We start from the raw sequence: 24,450 nt of genomic DNA on the forward strand, positions 1-24,450 counted from the left end.
ACCTTTGTATCCTATAATGGGTTAGCCTATTTATTTGAGCAGAATTGTTTCACATGTTACATAAAGATTATTTGTTTTATTTTACTAATTAATCATGTCAGAGAAATGGGAAGCGAGCTGCTGTAGTGGTAAAGACGTCGGCCCCTGAAGTTGTGGGTTCAAATCCCACTAATGCCACCAAAGAGTTTATCTAAAAATGAGTCATAATTTCACCTCTTCTAGACCTAGCCTGTAGTAATGTTAAAAGTAATTTCGGTATAGAACCGAAAAAAAAATTAAACGTCAAAAAAATAGCCTAATTACAGCTTAGCCAATTAAGCTTTTCATAACCCTTAAAGCACCAAGATGTAGGGAATCTACCGAGTATAGAATTGTATAAAACTTATATTTCATGTCTCCCCGCTCAACTTTGCCATTATGAGTATGTCAGGACTGAACTAATGTTGGCTGACTCAACATCTGATGTCAGGGTTCAGCAATGCTGAAGAAATTGATAAGTTTATAACTTGGTCAACTCATCCATCATATTGTCTTGTCACTCTGCTATTGTCTTCAACAATAGAGGTGCTCTTCAAGCTATCCACTTAAGAGAAGCATTATTGTTTCAAACACTTACCCATAGTGAATTGACTGGTAAACTGAGAACAAGGTAAAAGAAGTAAAATTCTTTCAAGGAAAAATCTAATGTTTATGAAAATTGTGTATTTGTAAAAAATGAAGACAACTAACTGACAAGTTTTGGAAACCACTAAGTTATTACTACTAAGAATTAGGATGGATATGCTACTGGGTGTATCTTAATACACCATCTTAATCAATATTAAGGTGTGCCTTAATATTAATAAAGAGTGAGTGAAAATACTCTGTAGTGGGTGTAAAATGTGTGCCAAATTTGATAATGAATTAAGCAATACATATACAGAGTAGTTGATCAGCTTTTTACCACTAATAAAACATAAAATATTCACAAAAATATTAAGTGATTGATCAATGAACTGACTGGTAGAGGGGGTTCGTTATCATATTGTGTACTTTCTTAGATATAAAACTGACAATGGAAACGTTTCCATGGAGACAAATTTTACATCAAGACAATCCCAGGAAAGTTCCAAGTGTTCAAAATTTCAAGTAAATTCTCCTCAACAAATATGCATGTGAGTATAATTCATTATTTTAGTTATTTAAAACTTATCAAATATCGATTTTATACACACCACTCTATATCATATGGGACGGGTGGCGTCGTCCTGTAATCCAGCTACTAGGAGGTCACGAATTGTGGATATTTACAGGCATGCACTGTGGTTGCGATATTCCCTGGTGTGGATTTACGTCCGCACGAGTGAGTACTACGACTATCCACAGTACTATCCTGATAATTAGACCAATTCGTATATACCAAGGAAAAATGTGGTTCGGATTCCAATAAAAAAAACTGTAGGTCCCTTAGTATGTCTAAGGAATATGTCGGTCTTAGTCACTAACAAGACTACAAGATCGCGCCACTCATCTCCATTCATACTTGGATTAAAATACCTACTTTGTATGGTCGCCATTTGATTGAAAAGTAGTAAAGTGTTAAAAGTATTAAAGTATCATAATGTTTTTTTTTTTTTAGTTTCATAATGTGAATGCAGAATACGGAAGTGGAGGTGGCTGGGTCACACTCCCAACAACAAAATAACTTACCTAACATAACACAACATAACATACCTACACAAAAGTGTAAAAACATTTAAGACCAAACCATTAACTAAATAAATAAGACTTTTTTAATTAGCTGTAATGTTTTTCACAGAACGCACTGAGGTTGGTCAGCAGGATGAGGGCAGTTTCTACCCTTCCAATGCTTCTCAGGTCACCTGTCAATCCCCAGACTATCCGCCCTCAGCTTCCTTCCCAGCTGTTACAAGTGGAGAGGTTCAGCTGTGGAGGGTGTGGGAAACCCCCCAGCAGACGACCGGAGAAGAAGGAAAAAGGAGGGAAATGTGATCAAGTGAAGCCGAAGATCGAGGAAGGAGGGAAATGTGGCGAGGTGGAACAGACTAAGAAAGAGAAGGGTGAACAATGCACCGAAGTAAAGGGAAAAGATAAGAAGAAAGGTGAGAAGAAAGATAAGAAACAATGTTCCAGTGTAAAGGGTGCGGACAAGAAAAGTAAGCAGTGTACCGAAGTCAAAGGAAAACGAGGAAAAAGTAAAGATAATGGAGGTCAGTGTGCCGAGGTGAAAGACAAAAGTGGAAAAAAGGACAAGAAAGGTAAACAGTGCACTGAAGTAAAAGGTAAAAGAGGGAAAAGTAAAGATAGAGGATCTCAATGTTCTGAGGTGAAAGGCAAGAGTGAAAAGAAGAATGATGAGTGTGATGAAGTTAAAGAAAAGGAAAACGATGGAGATATGTGTTCTGAGGTGCAAGAAAAAAAGAATCGTGGAGACCAATGTTCAGAAGTGAAAAGAAAAGAAAAGCGTAATGCAAAGGGAGGTCAGTGTGAATCTGTGAAAGGGAAAAGGTCAAAAAGTGGGAATCGACCATCTAAAAAGAGTGAGGAGGACGATGATTGTGGTTGTAGGCCTATGTAATAAATGTACTTGAGTTTTACTTTTGGCTCATTTGATATGAACTTATTCACATTTTATAATGCACAGTATATTTAATATATAGAACTACCATAGTTACTGAAAATTGCAGAGGTAGATTCCAAAAATGGTAAGTGAAAAAAAAATAATTTTTCAGGAACTAACTTTTTTGTTTATAACAGTATGTTCAACATTTATTTTGATAAAAATGCTCTTAAAACTTTTATGAAGCAAGTTATTTCAACACTGTAATAGTGACGTTTTTACATAACACATTTAAAAAGATTGTTTTATGTTAGGATGTTTTCTGACTTAGGTATTTTTGGAAAGAAGGAGCACGTTTTTGCGCATCGCAACAGCTGACTAAAACAGTTTTTGGTAGAATACTCATGCAATGCTAAATCTATTCGATTTAAGCCATTTTTGTGTCAATATAAATGTTTCTTAGTTGTAAAACTTGTAGTAACGAATCAATAAGTTTAATAATCTACAAAAGGGTGGGGAAAGGATTTACAGTATTTTGGTAAGCTTCACATTCTCCAGTCCAATGTAACCTAGCAGCCAATATATGAAGTTAGAGGATTCTATTTGAAAATACATTATTTCTGGAGAAAATTAAACAAAAATTAAAATGTAGCCTTAGGTATGTAGCTTGTGTAAAAGACATTAAAAACTCTTTTTTCATAAAGTTTAGTTTAGTGTTTTACACACTAATGTTAAAAGACTCCTGTCCCCATGTTGAGACTGTATCCAGCTAAAAGAAAAAAAAATGTTTAAATAATCTACTGACAGAATGTACTGCGATCAAATATAATTTTTTCTATCACTTTAACTTTTAAGTCATTTCAATCTTAAGGGCGTCTCATTTTCATGTTATATTTAGAGCACATCCGCAAAGAGCTATTATGTTAGCTAATTATTACCAAAAAATATAGTAAGTGGCAGACTAATTTATTACAAATGTATTGTATTGCACCTTATTCAACTATTGTGTGACATATTTGAGTAAAAAACTAGCTTAAGCTTGTATAGAGTTGATCTTAATTTTACTAAACAAAGTCAATGATTTACAGTAACCAATTTGTTATTTTGGCGATTGATTTATAGGACTATTTTGTGATAAAGATCAAATCAGCTGTCAGTTTTGCTTGCGATGAAATACTAACAGATTTCTAGCTTATGTTGGTAACTATAATCAGCTGATTAAGGGGTTTCTGTGACAGAACTAATCAGATTAGCTTTGGTGATTGATGTTGAATCATTAAACTGGTTATGAGATGCATCACTGAGGTCCTCCCTATGATACGATTATGTTAGCTTGATATGGCATTACAGAACTTGGACATCAAATAAATACATTTAATAGATTACACACTATACTTTTATAGCTTTAAACAATCACTGAATTTCTATAGGATTTAAATGGAGCCACTGGGGCGGAGCCCTTTTGACGGATCTGCACCAAACTTCACACAAACCATCCTTGAATAATGTTTAATAATGCCTGAAAGTTTTATTGCAATCTGTCAAGCGGTTTCGAAGTCCATAAAGGACAAACAAACAAACAAACAAACATACATTGGATTTTTTATGGATGAACATTTGATTATGTAATATGCATAAAACATTGAAACTTATGTCTTAAAGAAAATTATATTATAATTATTCGGTTTGCAGCACTATAGCCAAGAGGAAATCACAGTTTCAATCGTAGCCGTTTTTGAAATTCCATTTCTACAGAGCTGAAGTAACCTAAGTTAATTTCGTGTAAAATTGGGAGGATGAAATAGTTTATTTCATCACTAGGACCTAAAGTGTCTCTTTTTGACCCAAGGTCAAGTTTTACGATCAAGGCGAAGCCGAGGTCGGGAAATGAGCGAGGGTTAAAGTCACTTTTTGCCCGTTTGGGGAACTATATTTTTCGTCATATTGCATCATTAATTAACAAACAAAGCTAGAAAACGAAAGCATTTGAATATAAAGATAACTTCTCAAAACGACTTCCAGCTTGTTTTCAATCCTGCTAATGCAAATAAGCAGCTGTTCAGTAAGTGATGCAATCATTCCATCTATTAAAATTGTGTTACAGTACATTATACCATCGATATGTCGAGCAATCGACAACAATAGGTTAAAACCTTACCTAATGGATCAATCAATAAATAATTTCGATCAATATGATTGCCACAATCGAAATTTACAACTGTTTATGAGATAAAACAGGAATGTATTCAAATGTGAATTGTAACTAAATTACTTTCAATATTTATTAATTACTGTATTTTCAAAAAAATATTTAAATCCAATTAAATATAAATTAGTGAAGAAGAAAAACTGTATTCAAAAATAATATTCTAAAATGAAATGGTGTCTAGGTAGGAAATATTTCTTATGTACTGACCAGTGTCCAGGTGTGAAGTAGCATTGTTGGAAGACAAGCTAAAACAAAGGAAGAAAAATATGCTTGTGGTGGAAGATATAAATCTAGATGGATGTGGGAGCCAAGTCTCCAGTGGTTAAATATTCAAAAGTCTATAAAATTAACATTCAGAACATATAGAAATATTGATTATAAAGAGACATTAAGAAAGAAGATAAGTATTCAACAAAAATTTGTAGTATCAAATTCAATAAACATTTAAACATCACCATTAATTTCCAACCACCATCAACACCATTGTGAATAGACTAAATTCAAATGACTGTTTCAAACTAAGAACTTATAGCCTAAATTTTTTTACTCTCATTATTATCTCATATTATTTAGCCTTCATTAAGTTTAGTATAAATTATAAGTTAATTAGCCTATCAGAATTTCATACCCGGCACGAACCAACCCCTAGATCAAGATAATTGCTCTCCAAATTGTTACCTAGCCCATCTATAAAACCTAGACCAAAATAATAACCCATGGGATTGTTATAATATAACTCATAGAACCTAAATATATCTTATTGTAACTTTATTGGAATTTTTTATTATCTATTTTTAAGTAAATTTATATTTACAAAATCCATTAATAAAGTGGAGTAGGTTGCATTTACAACAGCTGATTTTTACTCCCTTGAGACTAAAATTGAACTTTACTCCCTAGAGAGTAAAAATGCTACTTTAGAAGTACAACGCATGCATTAAAAACGGCCGTTTTTGCTGCAGTATAACGAAAAAATGTTTAAGACTATGTATTAAAGAGTAAAAATAACTCAAATTCTACCCTAATAACAATTTTAACTAAAGGAGCCCCATAAAGGATAAAGTATTTACTGATGTTTTTAATAATGATAATGGAAAACCGAACAAAATGGTGTTGGGTCCTGCAGGCTTTGTGGTGTCTTTCTTTTATGTTCAAAGCTAGACATAAGATTCTTTTATGTTATTAAAGAAATTTATATAAAAATGCTTTGCACCTTTTTCGAATATGAAAATTTTTCGAATTCAGCATACGCAAAGTGAATTTTAATATACATTTTTAATTCTGTTGTATAAAAGAAAATACGAAGCATTATGCTACAATAACAATATTGAATAGAAATTGCATAGTTATATAAAGTAAAATATCAGATCTACAATATTGCATACTTTTAAACAGGGGATTTGAACAGGTTGGTTTTGGTATAACCTTTAGTATTTATATTTTATTGCTGATAATTTAAAATCTTTGTATTTTTATGTTTCGTCAATTTTACCTTCGCTTTTGGGTTGTAATTGTAAAAATAACTTTTGGCAAGAATATATGTTTAATAAATTGTTTTACGGACTTTTTATTGGTTTACTCTCATATAGCGTGCAACCAATTACTAATGTTGTTATACTTGTTATATTTTGTACATGTTTTTATTAATTGTTGTAAACATAAGTGTTCCTAACCTTTTTAACCCAAAAATGATTCCTTATGATTTTTTAAGGCATATTGTGAAGAAACGATTCCACCACGTGGCCAATTTTTAAGTTATAATCTTTGAGGATGTTTAATACATTTAAGATTTAAGGTTAGAATGATCTTATACATATAGTTCCATTTTAACCTGCTCCTAATCGATGGTTTGTTAATAAACGTTGTTAATATATCTATTTTCGAAAGGAATATATTTCAAGCAATTAATTTTATTAAAACCCCTCAAATAAGTTCAATGGCAACAAACAGTGCTGGAAAAGGAAACTTTAAAACGTAAAATATTAAGTCTGTCACGAAAGGTGTCATTAAATTAACTCCAAGAGAGATTATTAGGCTACTCGAGATTTTCATAATGATAATATAATATAAAAAAAAAAAAAAACAAGTTGGATGCTTTGCAAGCATAAAGCTTGATTAAAATTCTTTTTTCACCTCCTAAGACTAAAATAAATACCATGTTAAGCTTGTTATGCTTGTTGAAAAACTTTTTTGTAAATCAAACTAGTTGTGTATCTGTTGATGATCACCAAATATTCTCTTTTAACTAAATTTGGTTTAAGTTAGCATTACCTTGCGTTTATTTTTTTTTCTATCGACTTTAAAAAAATATGATAGCAGACTTTTCTCTTAAAATTTTCTACGGGAAAAGATGGTGGGATTAAAGATATTTCCAGATGTTATTTTTTAATTGTTTGCACTTTTAGTTTTAATGGTGATTTTTCTTTAAAACTATAAAGATGATTGAAAACAAAACAGACTTTCACGAAAAATGCTGAACCGATCAAAATGTAGTATGTTTATAGGCTTTTAACTCTAAACAAAATGCTGCAATCCCATCTGCTGTAGAAATTACGGTTGAAAAGTTATTGCAATTTTTTTTATTTTACCCATAACATATTATAGCTAAGCCCACCGATTACCCATTATTCTGTTTGTTGAAATGTAATTAAGAGAAAGTATTTGTCAGTTTGTTTGTGCCATTTATTTTTGTTTCATATAAAAAATATGAAATTTGAAATTGAATACCTAAATTGTAACAGTACTAACGACAGTTTTGAAACAATCTAGAACTTCGTAGCAAAACATTTTTACTGAACAAAAAATCCTGATAGAAACAAAGTTTATCACAAGTATGACCCGTTTCACGTAAAACATTTCCCAGCTGTAAGAAAAAACTTGTTACTTTTATCACGAAATAAGTATTGTATGTAAAGCAGACGAGGAAAAGTACTGTAATACAATCAGCCTAATTAGCTTATTTGAGCCAAGATCTAATTCATAATTGGTCAAGTTAAGCTATACAGACTAACGAGAAACTGGATCTGAAACTTTCATCTGGAATTTGGAGTCAGCAAAGTTGATGATTGTGACTCAGCGAAGTTTTGAGACTTTCAGATTTGTGGTGACTTTGGACATTTTAAGCTGGATACAAATTTCATCTCAAGTCTTAGTTTTTTACGAAATATTGGTTTCCTTAAATGCAATTAACTATCGGTGTTAATAATATTATACATTCAAAGTCAAGGAAGAAAGCTTTGTTTACACTTATTGATTAACCAGCCCAATTGTTAATACAAAGTCATAATGAAATGTGTTTCATTTTATTAAACTAAAACACCGTAAATCCAATGGTAAAATAAACTGCAACCATTGTAATAATATCTTAATATAATAATCAATTCTTAATCGTACATTTGTCACAAAACTGATTTTAATTATAAATTATATACATCAGTCAAATTTATGATCTACAATTTTCAACCTTATAAAATCCTTTGTAAAAATAACAGATCAAAAGACATTTTTGACCCCCATAAATAGTTAATGGAGAAATATTTTTTTAAATGAATTTTGAGTTTAAGTGATGACCTTTTAACCCTAAACAAGATTGTACAACTCCCAATGCTGTGGATATATGGTTGAAAAATCCCTGCAATTATTGCGATTTTACTCATACAAAATAATAGTTACTCTCACCACTCATCGTTAGAAGTGTTGTTGACTAGCTAATGGGATAAAGTATGAGTCAGATTAAGTAATATACTAAACATTACTTTGTCGCCTAAAGCATTTAAGTACATCTTAGGTGAAATATATGAAGATGCAAAAGTGTAAATACAATCATAACAATCTCGCAAATAAGCCAAAAAAATCATAGAAGTCAAGGAAATGTTGCTGTTTCCCCCAAGAGGAAACTGTTTGCAGTTGAGATTAAACGGGTGAGCGCATGCATAATATGTCTGGAACCGATCCAATACTAAACAACACTTGGAAATCTGGTAGAAGATTTGAAAATGCTGTACAATTTTAATCCAATTTTCAAAGCAGTTTAAAACAATTTTATGCATGTGTATAGTGTTTAAAATGCAATACATCAATAGATGTAAAATGTTTAATTTTATTAATTACATCAGAGTATCAGTGTTTTGCATTTAAAATCATTTTTACATAGAGTAACTAGAAAGAATAAATCTACATAAAATGGCATTTTCATAGCTGAAGATTATAGTAGTTTATTATAAATTAATTACATCTTATAATGATAAATACTTAACAAAGATACTAGTCTTCGTGAGCTCAATTCCAATTCGTTTCAGTCACAATTTGTAAGTCAGTCCCCAGAGAAAGTTTCACATTATCGTTGTGTTTTGATGGATTACCCTTGAGTATTGCCTTTCTTTACAAATTCCGTTTTTACAAACACGGACGTTTTTCATTTTCAGTCTTTCTAGTTTTCTAACATTTTCATTGGTTAGTGTTTATTTGGAAGATTTTCTAAGATTTCCAAGTTTCAAACTCAACGATTGATTACCTCGAGTATTGCCTTTCTTTGTAAATTACTTTTCCTACTGCATGGAAATAATCTCATTTCCACACCCGTAAATGGTACGCAAAATAGCTATTTACGCTCTAGAGTGGAAATGGATTATTCCCACTCGCTATCAGTTAATGTTTCTACACCAACCACAGCCGCGGATCAGGTACGTTTACAACCTGTTAGGCAAATAATATCATAACCTAAAAAGCAAACACAAACATAAACTAAATGAAATTTTATGTCCAACTAAAAAGGTAATCTGTGTGTTGTGGTAAGTTAAATATAGTGTTTGGGAAAATCTTGTGTGCATTACGAGCACAAACAGTCATTGCCGCTCTCGAAATGTATGACCGCTTATACGGAAGAGTTTTATGGATAAGTGAATAAGACATTTTGATTTATTTGTGTTTCTACAATCAAGTAAGTTCCTCAGCGCAACAATTAAAGCTGATATTTGGGAAGAATTGTTCAGGTTTATTCGGTTTACTTTACCTCCCAAGGGTAGGTTCCGCACTTTATTGATGTCTCTTTTGATGGATTCCCCAGTGTATCGGCTTTCAACTTAACCAAACTCTTTTGTACATAAAAGCTTTTAAATTCACAAAGGCAGGTTATAAAAAATTGAATTATTCTATATTTTCCGTTTGTTTTGTGCTACATATAAACATGAACTTTCCCATGATTAGAATTAAGAATATTCAAGGTTTAAATAATTCTGAAAGTTTTAAGATACAGCCATGTTTCGTTACTTACTTAGTTGATCATGGTAAGTGTTTACCAAGAAAAAAATAAATAAATGTTCAATTAAAATGTTTATTAAATGTTTCACTATGCTTGTTAAACAATATTTTTAGAGTTAGATATGTCCCGACTCCATTGTCACCAGACTATTGGGGAGCGAGCTGGTCTAGTGGTTAGAGCCCGTTACTTCGGTTCCTGGGCCCACGGGTTCAAATCCCACAATCATATCATTAGTGGATTTTATCTAAGTGATAATGCCGCAACCCCTAGGTCTAGCCTAAAGTAACGTGAAAAACAATCCTGGGCTCATGCCTAGTGTCCTTGCACAAAAGACAAAAAAAACTCGATGATTAACATAACTGTTTGAGTTCTTCCCAACTTATTCGTTGAGTAGGCCGACAAACACATAAAACGAATGTAAATCAAAATAAAATAATTAAATTCTACTCCATATCAGGATAAAAGTGTGGTAAATGGATGTTCGAAAAGCCCCATATCAGCGTCTTTCCTTGCCTTCCAATTAAAGGATGAGAATTAATCTCTTTGTACTTCGGATCCAATTAACACTCACACTGTTTGGTTTCAAACCTTTGAATTCACCATTTCAAACGTTTTCTATAACATTGGGAGTTTACGTGATTGTTGACATTAAAAAAATAAAGCTTTAGTTAAAAGTACAAAAGCCATGTTGAAGTATTCATATTGGTAGTTGTTACATTTTACCAAATAAAAGCCTCCGTAATTACTTGTTAAGTCAAATCTTGAAAAAAAAAACAATGTTATTTAATCTACATTTACCTTCAATTCAAACCTACAAAATATTAAGCCCGGTAAAAACATAGGCTACATATTTATAGATAGACCATCCAGAGACATATAAATTATGTATAAGCTTCCCGTTCTATGTTTATGATTGAAATATGAACACAAGCATACCTTTAATTATTCATAGACATATTAATAGTTTTAAGTAAACCAATAAATTATGCTATTGGATTTCACGAAACATTTAGTATATTTGTATGTTTGTATATAGTTTACTAACAAATATTTTAATTAATTTATCCAAATACATTCTTCTTTTATTTGTAAGTTGTGCAAAACGAGCAAAAACAATTAACATTTTTTAGTTAGGATGGACACATTTTCTTGTCGCTACGAATTTCAATTTAAGCTCAATTAAAAAAAATCATGGTACCGGTATCTATTTATTAGGGAATTATTTTTTAAGGCTAACAAAAATAAATCAATATTGCACACCGTTGTCTAAAACGGGTTTGTTGAAAGAGCGGACTCTTGATCAGATAAAATAACCGAGAAACTGTATTATCTAACAAAGGGTAGCAAAATTGCTTCGGTTTAATTTAACAAAGACCACTCTGTGTAAGCTGTGGATTCAAAACCGTTATCTAAAATAACATCTTTCACCATTAACAGTTCACCAGGAAAAGGGGAATGTTTCATTCGATTTTCATCCCATTCTTAGATTCGATTCAATTGAAGTCTTCTTCATTGTTTCTTTGCGGGTGGATTTATATTATTGTCTTTGGTAATCTTCGTTTGCTTCAAAATGTTTGTATGATAAATCACACACGTATGAAACAATTTTTCATCATACTGCAGCAAAAACCACCGTTTTAATACATGCGTTGCGGGTCGAAAGTAGTTCTCTTTACTCCTAGGGAGTAAAAAGCCTTTTAGCTCCTAAGGAGGAAATTATTTGTGTAACTACGGAATGTTTCTCGATTTCAGCAAAGGCTATTTGCGCTCGTGTTATACATTGTATTTTACCTGCTGTCACTAGAAAGCATATAGGCCTAAATAATTAGTCTTTCAAACATTATACAACACGATTTTTAGGTTAGGTTAAACCCAACGGTTGAACAGAATGGGAAACACTGCACTAGCTGATTGTAGTCGTAGTATATTTAGGTGTCAGTAATAATCAGTATAAACAGAATAAAGAAGTAATTTTGTAACTTTCTTACTTACACACCAAGAAGAAAACAGTTCGTATGCTCGACACTTCTTTCTTGATTTTTCAGGAAACAGGTTTAATGAAACATCTTTTGGCAGTTTCTGCTACATATTTCTTCTGTTGTACACATATATTATTCACAATCACTGATTTAATTATTCTAAAACATGTTAGGCCCACTTATTCTTTCAAATACTTAAATATTACAACACTTTAGGCTATATTCAAACCAAGCTTTGAACGAAAATATAATATAAACATGAAATGGCAGGTTAAATCGTAGTATCAATAGTCAATCAGCTGATCATATTAACAGTATCTTTAAGTGTTGCCAACCTATTTCTAAGTGTACATGGATTACGTGCATAACAAAACCACGCTGTTGGTTGGAACACTGGTGTGCGCCAAAGTATAAACCTTGCGACAAAGCATAAACGGTGCAACAAAGTAAGTAAATGCAGCAATTAACAGCTTTTTGTACTATAATCAGTGTAAGAAATCCAACTTTGTCGGGTGACTGTAGGAAAAAGCCTTTTTAGTCCATAAGGAGTAAAAGTCAGCTGTTGTAAACACAGTTGTAAACTTCGACTGTAAGCAATCAATTGTATCGAAATTATATATCGATTAATTTCATCGACTGTAGCGTTACATTCTTGTCAATAGTTCGACATATCGAAAGTATGATGTACACCACGTTTATGTTTATGATCCATACCGGGTTTTATTCTAGTATTCGTGATGTACACTGACGCAATGCTAATAGACGCAATCATTGTATTACTTACTGAACAGTTGTTAATTTGAAAATTTAAAACAAGTTTGAAATGGAAGTTTATTCGGGAGGTCATTTTTCATAAAAGGTATTTTCGTTTTCCAACTAAATTTTTCAAAATGTTGCAATATGACGGAAAATATAGTTCATCACACGGACAAAAATTCTTTTCAACCCTCGCTCATTTTCCGCCCTCAGCTTCGCCCTTGTTTCACGAGGGCTGAAAAGAGTCACTTTACGCCCTAGTGATGAAATATACTGTTACTATTTCCCCATCTACTGTTTCTTTGCCTGTCTGGTTTCAGAAGGCTTTCCATTTCCTTTTCAGTGTTTGATTTGTGTTTCTTTGCAAGATTGATTTCAAAAGCCCTACCTGGGAGTAACTTTAAATCAAGGTATGTTTAAACACTAACATAATAGAAAACTGTCTAACAACTCCGTCGATTAGAAATACGTTTTGAAAACTTATAAGCAGATTGAACACGGTACAATGGTGTTTCTTGATTTTACAGAGGGAGTTAAATAGAAAGTGCGTAGGGTGGTTATGCCTGGCTAATCTACGGCTTTTGCGTACCCTAAATAACACCAGCACTGGTACTGAAAGAGAAATTATGTTCTTTAGCTAAACTGCAGGTACGAGTTAAAACGTTTGAACATGTATCAATGACCTTTTTTAACACTTACTCTGGTCGTAATAAGTAATAAATACTAGTACATTCTTTTTAAATCAATTCAGTTCATGAAACAAAATTTAAATAGAACGAATGCATTGCAAAATTATATTTATTCCACTGTGTGAAACCAGAGGTGGAATATCAAGTGTCCAACTTTAATTGTCTTAATTAAGTTTTGCCTGAAAGTTTCACCAACTCATTATCGTGTTATCTTTGTCAGACACTTCTACACCAACTTTTCACACCCCAAATAGTATAATTGTTGAACAGTCAATTTTGACGCTTAACTTCCATAAACTCACATTAGTAAATTTAACCTTCATCTTTAGTTGTCTATATTTGTAATGGGATTTCTCGCTTTGCCAAACTTCCAATATAAGCTATTGCCGTAGGGCTACACCCGGAATTACTTAATTTTTAATTTTGATATCCCTAGAGGCTAAAATAATTCACACACACACGCATATATATATTTGTTCGTTAGCACGATAACCCGAGTAAAATGATTTGATTTCGATTAAATTTTATGCAAACTTGTAAACGATTATTCGAATTAGTTCGCCAACCATCATGACCATACTATGGGACGGGGTTTTAGGGGGATTTATAGAGTAACGATTTTTTCGCACGTTTGGCTCTCAATACATAGAATATAAAGAAATTTAATCCTAAACAATTTTGTAGATTAAAAAGATATTTTTCTTGGAGTGTTTTGTACAATTATTAGTTATGAGAAAATTTCCTTTTATTTTTGTGGAGTTAATCATTTGTAGTTTGCCTGGTAATTCTTTTTTAATCAGATTTGACCAATTTTTTTAATGCATCCTAGGCTATTTTAAGTAAAAAAAAAACAACAAAAACTAAAACACAACTGCCCTTGTAGCAGCACACCTAATTACTCAAACCCAATGTTACATAAATAAGAATCAAACATGAGGAAATGTTTGCAGGCTTGCTGTGGGCGTATTTATTTACTTTTGCAGTATTGTTTGTTAACCCTGTGAACTATACCATTCAATGTATATACTCAAATAAAATCTATAAACAAAACCTCGCAAATGTAAATATTTTAACTTAAACTGGCATGGATAATGAATATCCCTACAAACCACATCTGATCAGCTTTAAAATGAATTCCTAGCTGACATGATTGGGTTAAATCACGGACAACATTAACTCATGCGCATTGATCCTGACAGTGACATTGTCAAGATCGCATTACTCAGGATCCTGAAGGACTTATCCTTACTTTGCCAACTTTGGACATACAGCATCTCAGTTAATGAGAGAAGTGACTCATCCAGTTTTCAAGTAATTAGACTCTAAGCCACAGCTTCTTGAGATGCACTAGAGCGCAATAATACGGCCTGATTTGCTTGGGTGGGGTTTTTCAAAATTCTTTATGACCACCGTTGAAGTTTTTAATGGAAAAATATGGATTCTTAAAACAAAGATAGAGCTACCCAACTTGGAACTAAGTTGCAGTGCATAACAATAATTTTAACCACCGAGCTAGAAATGCAACTGGAGATAGCACTGGCTCTAACTGGCACTGACCTCTGTTAGAAAATCGAGACGCTGTAAAATTTTGTTGTGTTGGTATCAACTACAACTAAGGTAATCAGATCATTGACTGATGGATTAATTCATGTACAATCCCCTATTCCCCTAGTTCAAATGTACTAAGTACAATGCTCTCTATCCCTAAGCAAAAATTGTGGCCAATGTCTTGCAGTTCTCCCATTCCAATTTTAATCAAATTTCATTCAATTTTATCTCTAGCTCAGTGTCTGTGACACATCAGTGATACGCTACCACTTATGGGACATGCTAAAAAACCAGTATATGTCTGAAATGTAAGCATAGGTTGATTTGCTAAATACACCTCAAATTAAAGTCTTTGTGAGTAAATACAGTGATGCATTGCAGCAACAGATCCGAAGTCAACGGACAACCGAGTCAAAAAGGGTTCTGATCAATGATATTAGAATTTTAGAATATTAGGCATGATTAGAAATATTGCAGTAAGACTGTTTTTTTTTTTTTTTTTTTTTTTGAGACCATGGTCATTTAGGTCTGGGGAAGATTGATCTTTCAATTAGAATGTGTTGCCAAACCATGTGTGTAATAATTATATCTCGATCAACTAAATAAACAAGTGCAAATTATAACTCTTCAACAATGTTATGGAATATCCATTCAAGAGTAGATTACTGCATTTGCAATTCCACATTAAATAATAAATAATAGAAACTCACTCACAGAAATAATGATAGTGGGAGAGATAATCTAGTGTTCGAGCGCCTGACTTTGGTCCCTGAGGTCTCGGGCTTAAATACTGCAATCGCAATGTATTTTATTAATGGGATAATGCCACAACCCCTAGGCTTAACCTGAAGTAATGAGAGAAAATCTCAGGCTATAGCCTCAATTCGTAGGAAAAAGAAAAACAATAAAAACCCATTGTAAAATGTCTCTTACTAAATAATTGTTGTTTATTATAAACATATTTAATTGGTGAATAAATTTCCCATTACTAACAAAACTGCTGTAAAAATTTATCAACTAAAAGAACTTATTGCTAGCTGTACTTAACAATACCAACTTGTTATGTAAGAAAATAATAATCTAATTAATAAAGAACTTGCCTATTTTAGTTTCAAGAAGAAAATAAACCTTTACCTTTCAGGACAAAGCTGTGTAATCTATCAAAGTACAAGAACAAACCAAAATTGAGATTAAACTTGCCTTAGTGGCTTGTTAGCTCTGCATATTACACAAGTTTTAAGCCTTTGAGTTGTCGGATCCTTTCTTTTTCCTCCAAAAAAATAGTTTTTGCTACTTTAGGTCTTGAAGCAACTTTAAAATGAACTTTGACAATGACTTTTCTGATTATGTTAAGCTGTACCTCTCAGTTTCGTGTGTTTGGTGTTTGGTGTTTAGAAGCAACAAAAGTGTGATTAAGTTCTTTTTTACAATAAAGAATGAACAACCTGAATTGGTTATATAAATAAATAAAATGTTAATAATATTAAATATCTAATGTTTGAAATAATATAAAACTGACAATATTTTTGTAACAAATAAATGTATTTGTAATTTAACTTAAAAATACGCAGTTTTTCTACAAAATATGGTTGAAAACGTATAGCATTTTTAGAAGGTAGTTTTGTTTCCTGTACTTTCTGCTCTCATAACAATTTAACAATAATTCATTCGATTATGATTTAATAAGTGTCTATATATAAGGTCATTCTTTTTAAACTTCTAAAATATATACTTTGTGAAGATTAAACCTTGCAATGTATGTTTGTTTGTGAAAAGTCTGTCATAAAGTATGTAAAACCAGTTTAGGGATTCGACGCCAATGTACAGGAATAATCTTGTTAGTGCTTTGGCTGATTCATCAGCTGATTAAATGACGCAATAGATTTACCTGCACATACAGTATATGACCGATAACGTTTCTTTTGGTACAACCAAGGCCGTAATGCTCGTCAAGCATGACGTCACGATAGAAGATGGCTATGACGTATAAGTACTTATTTATTTATTTTTCAATGAAAGATTAAAACAGAAAAGCTGATCACAAACACCAAAATTACGTCATTGCCGTCTTCTATCGTGACGTCATGCTTGACGAGCATTACGGCCTGTTTTTAGCGAATTTCCCATATAGGGAATAAGCTATTACCGTAGTACTCATGGTAAGACCTGGACGCGGGACCGATTTTTTTTTTTTGTTTTGAGGTCCCTAGAGGCCAAAAACACCATCCGTTCAAATTCATATATATAATATATATACAGGGTTAGTAAAAAGTGTGGAGACCCCCTGTTATTTTTTTAACGGCCCATACTAGAAAAACTAAACTCGGCACACCTTTATGGCATGTTATGAAGTACTTTTTGGACATAACCGTCACTTGGTGTACATCCCCAAAATGGGGGATTTTGGGGGAAACTAAAAAATTTCAAATACAAAGACCTACCGAGTGACTCCTCATTTTGAAGGTCCTGGTAAAAGAAAACCAAAAACGCAAACTAGAGGTATTTATCTCAATCCAGTAAAAAATGGCAGCCAATTGAAATTCTCAGAAATTGAATTTAACTTGCAGCTTTCCAAGTCTGGAGACCCCTGTAAATTTTGTAGCGGCTCACACTAGGAAAACTGAACTCTACACACCTTTTTGGCATGTTATGAAGTACTTTTTAAGCATAATAGCCACTTGCTTACCAAACCCAAAATGGGGGATTTTGGGGGAAACTCAAAAGTTTTAAATGATAAGCCCCATCAAGTGATCCCTCATTTTGAAGGTCCTGGTAAAAGAAAACTTACAACGCAAACTAGAGGTTTTTATCTCAATCCAGTAAAAAATGGAAGCTGATTGAAATCTTTAGAAATTGGAAATAACTTGCAATTTTATATTCAATTGGCTGCCATATTTTACTGTGTTAAGATAGAGACCTATAGTTTGCGTTGTTAGTTTTCTTTTATTATGGCCTTCAAGATGAGGGGTCACTCAATGGGGCTTATCATTAAAAATGTTTGAGTTTCCCCCAAAATCCCCCATTTTGGGTTTGGGAACTTATGAGAATTTCAATTGGCTGCCATTTTGTACTGAGCTGAGATATAGACCTCTAGTTTGCGTTGTTGGTTTTCTTTTACCAGGACCTTCAAAATGAGGGGTCACTCGATGGGTCTTTGTATTTGAAATGTTTTAGTTTACTCCAAAATTTCCCATTTTGGGGATGAACACCAAGTGGCGGTTGTGCCCAAAAAGTACTTAATAACATGCCATAATGGTGTGCCGAGTTTAGTTTTTCTAGTATGGGCCGTTAAAAAAATAACAGGGGGTCTCCACACTTTTTACTAACCCTGTATATGTGTGTGTGTGTGTGTGTGTCCGTTAGCGCGATAACTCGAGCAAAAATGATCCGATTTTGATGAAATTTGGTACAAACATGTAAACCTACATTTATTCGAACAAGTTCGCGATCCAGCATAATCGGACCATGGGAACAGGGGTTTATGGGGGGTTTTATGGGGTAAAAATGGGGTTTTCCCATTTTTGACCCTAAAAACATAAAATTTTAGAATTTCTTTCCCAACCATTTTGTAGAGCTTAAAAAAAGAAATAATTTAGTATATTGAAGTATTGTTGTATGCCTAATGGTCACGGAGAAAATTTAAAAAATGCAAATTTAAAATTCCCATGTTATTCTTATGGAGAAAATGAAAACTGTTGTAGTTTACTTGTTTATGGATATATGTTGATGAAATTTGGCAAACTTATTTAATTCATCCTATACTATTGTTGTTTGGTCAAAAAACACTGTTTACCTTTCCCGTTGCAGCAAACCTAAGCACTCGTTATATCTAATGTTATTTAAATTGGGAATAAATATGTCTTATTTATGGAAGTATTTTAGTAAATATGTAATCAGACAAGTTGAAATTCGCTTAGTCTGCAGGTTTGCTGCGGCGGGGGTATTTTAGTGTGGCCTTGGTACAACCTGCGTGTATTTCGGTCCAGTAGTGTGATCAGGCTAGCTGTCATAAGTTTTGATAAAGTTTTTTAATATATTTTTAAAATATATTTAGGAGATGAATTATCTTTTCCGTTACGTAGAAGAACTTAAACGCTTAGAGATGGTTAATTTTTCTATTCTTCTGAGAGGAACTTAATTAAAACTCTGGACTAATTGCGAGAGTTCTTCATTAACCTCGATATAACTAATTGCTCGAATAGTTATCTCATATGTTTTAAGACAGTAAATTATATGACTCAATACGAAATCGTTTTTTTTACCACATCTACACGGTTTTCAAATTAATTTGAAGCATTATAAATAGAAGACAATATTTCTCTTACCATAAATAATGATCATGGGGGTCCATCTAACTTTTTCCAAAAATGGGGGGCTGGAGAGCCTGGGAGGTATGGAATAACCCACAGTAAATATGGCGATCTGGTGAACCTCCCCAAGAAAATGTTTCAAATTTAGGTAAAAACTTTGCTTGGTCAGTTTATTTTTTTTGTGTGTAGTTTTAAAATGTTTTCTTTCACGTGTTTACTGTGCAAACTGACAAAAAAATGTAGTTAACATGTCGTTTCATAGGGGTTCGGGTGGGGGCTCTAGGCCCCCCTAGCTAATATGGATGGATGCTCATTTAAATAATCATTTAAAAATAAATTTAGCAACTTCATACATTTGTTTGAGCTCACCTTTTATTTATTGCCAATTTCAATGAGTTTCTTTTGTCAAAATGTTTAAAAGTTGGTTAAAAATACAAATTTATGTTTCTTTTATTTGTTTCATTTACAATATTCACAGCGATTAAATTGTACACCAAACAATTTAATTTGATTTGTGGGCTAGATTTTCACGATCAAAATTGATTATGGAGTCATTGTCAAGAATCATACGACAGAAAGAACCCTTACGACACTTAACTTTTATTTGCCCGTAGAGACTAGTTGAATGGTTATACCGTCCTATTATACCGGTTGATATCATTTGCCTTGACACGACGTAACAGCTCTGAAAAAAGTTCTAATGGCATTACAAGTCTCATCATAAGTTTCAGTTGACCATTATCTTGAAAGGGTTATTTTAATTTCCATATTAAATTCTTTAACAAATCTTATTTCTTAGACGCTCTATACGCCTTGCAATTACGTTTCATGACATGAACATTTTTATAACACTGAAACGTTATAAAGTAATTAGTTTTGAAACAGAAATCAGTTTCCAAATGTAGTGTTATTTCTATGTAGATAGTTTGTTTGATTAGGAAGATAAACTTATAAAACGTTCCATCGAAATTCCTAATACAATAAGGAATTCTCTGTAACATTTCTAGCTGTCTTACTTAACCGATTTTTACTATTGATGTGTCATTTTAAACTTATGATTCAGGGGAGTGACAAATGGTGGCTAAGATAGTCATTTTCATTTAGGGCGAAAACCATTTCGTATAGGGGATTGAAAACGGCTAAATTAAATCCAATGATGCTTTTGAATTGTTCAAACCCACGCTATAAAATACCATTAGTTCCAGCCTAACAGGTTAATTTTGATTGGAAACAAGTATGGCCTAAATATTGTTAATTTTGACCAAAAATGTCTTTTAGATCTTGTGAAAAAATTAATTTTCGCCCTGTTAATTACGGAGAAATTATTATATTGGTAAATAAACACATGTATACTATTTAGCATGTTTAATAGATTTTTTAAACTTAAAACCATTTTTTGAACACGACCTTACAGAATATTTGCTACCTCCTGAATGTATTGAGCAAACATATTTAATTGTTCTAAACTTAAGATTTTTTATTTCCTTACCACAGAGAGGTCTTAGTTTTTACATAAAATAAACCTTGTTTAATTGAAAACCCTAAACGACAATTAATTTCAGTTGTTCGCGGGTAGCAATTAGTAAGATGATGGGTTTTTAGTTGAGAAAAGCTTTTTGTGAAGTACCACTCTTCTTGTTCTTATAATGTTAAACGCGGTAAGTAAGCAACAAAACGTCAATTAATAAGTGATTATAAATTATTTTACTTATATGTTTATTGAAATTGGTTTTATTTTAGGTTACCATAAAATGTTGAAGATTTTCAACAATATTTTTTGAATACAATATAAGTAGATTTTTTTAATATAAAACTACACCTGAGCTAAACTAAACCAAACCAAACAAAAAAAAATTTTAATAGGGGTAATAAAATCGTTTTCTTACAGTTACCTAACAATGTACATGTTCTCTCACTGATTTGAGAAAGCAAAGTGGCCAATTCGCTCATCAGTGAGACAATGTTAACATTGTCTCACTCTAATTACTTTGTCTCACTCCAGATTTGCAACGTGAAGGCACGAAATAGTGAGCGCGTAACATGCAGGCAACGTCGTATGCGCGCGAAATACGTTGGCAGCACTGGCTGTAAATCAGCTGGTCAGCTGTTGTACTGTTGTATTTGTCACTTCACGTTAAATGTTATATTTAAAGTTCACTTCTGTATAAAAATAGGTTATGTTTCTTCACCAATTTAGTTTTTTATGGTAACTGTAGGAAAAGTATAATGTGCAACTCGAGTTCAAAGTACAATTGCCTCACTCGAGAAACCTCGAGAAATTGGTAAGGATTTCTCTCGAGTGAGTCAATTGCTCACTTTTCTCACTAGTTGCATAAATAACTATTCCTTCATACCGCAACAAAATAGCCATTTTTAATACACGTGTTGTAAGTCTAACATCCTAAGGAGTAAAAAGTTTTTACCTAACCCGCCATGTTAAACATCCCTATCCCAAGCGTGATGTATACAAGTTCTTTACTTCACGAGTGAAGTAAAGTTTTAAAAACTCACTCTGTAAAGTAATGAAACCCATTTAAATAAAACTGAATGTTCAACTTAAAAAATATACCTCTATGGAGCTAACTACGTTCAACGCTAGACATCAGCTGTGCGCTTGAATTTTATTGTTATGCTTTAAAGAATTTTCCTAACCTAGCTTTTGTTTGTAAAAGAACGTTACTGTTAGAATATGAGTGAAATGAATAATGAAAAATATTTTACGTAGCCCCTGTATATTGTCGGGTCAGGTAAAATCTTGTACGTTACACGTTACGCAAGAGCGTGTTTACATCACTTATGTGAATTATGCAACTCCCTTCCGATCGTTGCACAACATTCACAACAAGGCGTGATGTAAAAACACTCTTACTACACTTGTAAGGTAAATAGCTATTAAAGTCCCTGGCAGTTCGATTGTAAGCAATTATAAGTATCGAAATTATTAATCGATCGCATTCTTGACAATAGTAGAAAATATCCATGGTATAATGTACTCTTGTAATGGACAATTGTAATGGACGAAATTATGGAATCGCTTACTAAACAGCTTGTTTGTATTAGCAAAATTGTAACAAGTTGGAAGTCGTTTTGAGATGTTGTTTTTACATGAAAAGCAATTCGTTTTGTAGCTTAGTTTTTAAAAATAATGGTGCAATATGACGAAAAATATAATCACAAGGACCAACCGTTGAATATTATTAATTAATAAGTATCATTGGTGCAAAAAAATATTATTCTCTAGTAGTGAAAACCTAAACGTAATAATCAAAATTTTGAACAAGCTATGAGGTAACAACTAACTTAATGTTATCCACTAAACAATAGTGACTGAAATGGCTTAACATTGTGCTTTGCCGGTTATAAGCCGATTATGATAGTTCTGTTGCCGAACTAACCGAATTAGCTCTGGAGATTTAAGTTGGACCTTTAAACAGGTTATGAGATGCATCACTGGGGAACTAACCGTGATACGATAATTTATTTGAAGCCTACAGAAATGTCATAAAACGTATTCATTATTCATTTTTAAGCTGTTTTTGTATTGGTTGCAGAGTAAATATGTCACATTATGCTCGGATATTTAAAAATTTTCGGCGAATAGTAAAGAAATACTACATAATAATGACTTAATGTGTTTTACCCCATGAGTGATTCATGTACCTATTTGGTTACCTGTTTCATTTCTAAATGTGAGTCTTAATCAGGCCACAAGATGTTGATTTTAGAATTTTCGAGGACCATTGAGAGTTGAAGTAGCCTTAAGCAGGACTACAAGAATCACTCTGGAAGAAAATTGTATTAACCCCTATTATTTTTTCTACAAGTGGATTTGAAGCTAAAAACACGAAAAATATCATATAATTTGATGAATATTTACATATTTTCAGAAACATTATTAGTCAGGCGTTTTATAGAATTACTAGACATGAATAAAATTTGGCATCGTTTAGACAATACAAATAAATTAGACAAAGTATGAAATAAAGCTTAGTAGTACTTTGGCTAGTCATATACAAAGCCGTTGTTACTACAAGTATAAAAAATAAACACAATTATTTTATATACACGTATTTCGAGCTTATGTGCTTATATGACATACCGTAGTAACTTATTGATGTCTGAAAAATCAGAATATATAAAGCTAAAGCAGCGCCTAGAACATATGCGCTTTTCTCAGTGGCATTTGTCATGAGACTTTATAGGTTGGCACGCTTACAAACGTCCTTTCCAAAGTCGCCTACAAGATTCTAGGTTTATATTATGAATAAACGGGCAAAGTATATATTCAAAATTTGATCTAGAGTGTTGAATGATTTGCAATGTTTACCAATTTAGTGATATTTTAACAAATTTTCATAAACTATTTTTATCTACACTAACTGCCAGTAATTTATTTTTAATTTGTTTTGAATTTTCCATTAAATTCATAACTTTTACTTGTAGCTATGTGTTGTCATTTTTTACAATAATTTTAATGGGTTTACAGAATTATTTGCGTTTTTTAATAATTAGTAATTGTTAAAACACAATTTGAAAAAGACAAAGTAAAAAAAAGCCTTATATTGTAGTAGGGTAGTTTTGTCTGAAATTTGATTATTAGGTGACGTCCTTAAACAAGATGTAATATCTACAACAAATTATTCATAATTGGTGGATTTTTTGTTACAACTTTTCGATGTTTAAATTAACCTTAAATGCTACCATAGCTTAAACGGATGAACACAATTGAGTATTTAGTATCATGCAATAAAAATCTCGAGTTAAAAATATATAAATGGTAAAATACTAATAGAAAAATTATGAAAATATATTAAAATACATAAGTAATAAGTTTCTATTGAAAAGTTCAAACTTTTTGTAACCTGAAAGGTTTTTTTCAACTCTCGTTTAACTCGTTACGGACCAAAAAGTTCAATTATTCCACACGACAAAACCGTTTATAAAGGGATTTACCTAAGCTGGTTACACATTGTAAAATCAAAATATGTCAAATGGTTTCCTTCAATGATTAACCAAGTTAACTTTATTTATCTGTCTTTGACTCAATGTTTTAAATATATTATTAATTTTCACCGCTTGTGGAATCACAATTTCTCGACAAGTTGTAGCTAGTACAAAGCTGTATATATATCTGTGTGT

At 32.3% G+C, this 24,450-nt stretch overlaps 1 protein-coding gene across 1 annotated transcript; it reads left to right on the plus strand.

Annotated features, from left to right (window-relative positions):
* Positions 1 to 1,076: 1,076 nt before the first annotated feature.
* On the plus strand, positions 1,077 to 2,597 carry LOC128995279 (protein FAM133-like). The gene is made up of 2 exons (XM_054420241.1): positions 1,077 to 1,154; positions 1,799 to 2,597. The coding sequence occupies exons 1-2, from the start codon at positions 1,149 to 1,151 to the stop codon at positions 2,576 to 2,578; spliced, it is 786 nt and encodes a 261-aa protein (XP_054276216.1). The 5' UTR covers positions 1,077 to 1,148; the 3' UTR covers positions 2,579 to 2,597.
* The last annotated feature ends 21,853 nt before the right edge of the window (positions 2,598 to 24,450 follow it).

Source organism: Macrosteles quadrilineatus, unplaced genomic scaffold, assembly GCF_028750875.1.
Source record: "Macrosteles quadrilineatus isolate MER2022 unplaced genomic scaffold, UCM_ALF_1.0 Scaffold_5__1_contigs__length_97177068, whole genome shotgun sequence".
NCBI classification, from domain to species: Eukaryota; Metazoa; Arthropoda; class Insecta; order Hemiptera; family Cicadellidae; genus Macrosteles; species Macrosteles quadrilineatus.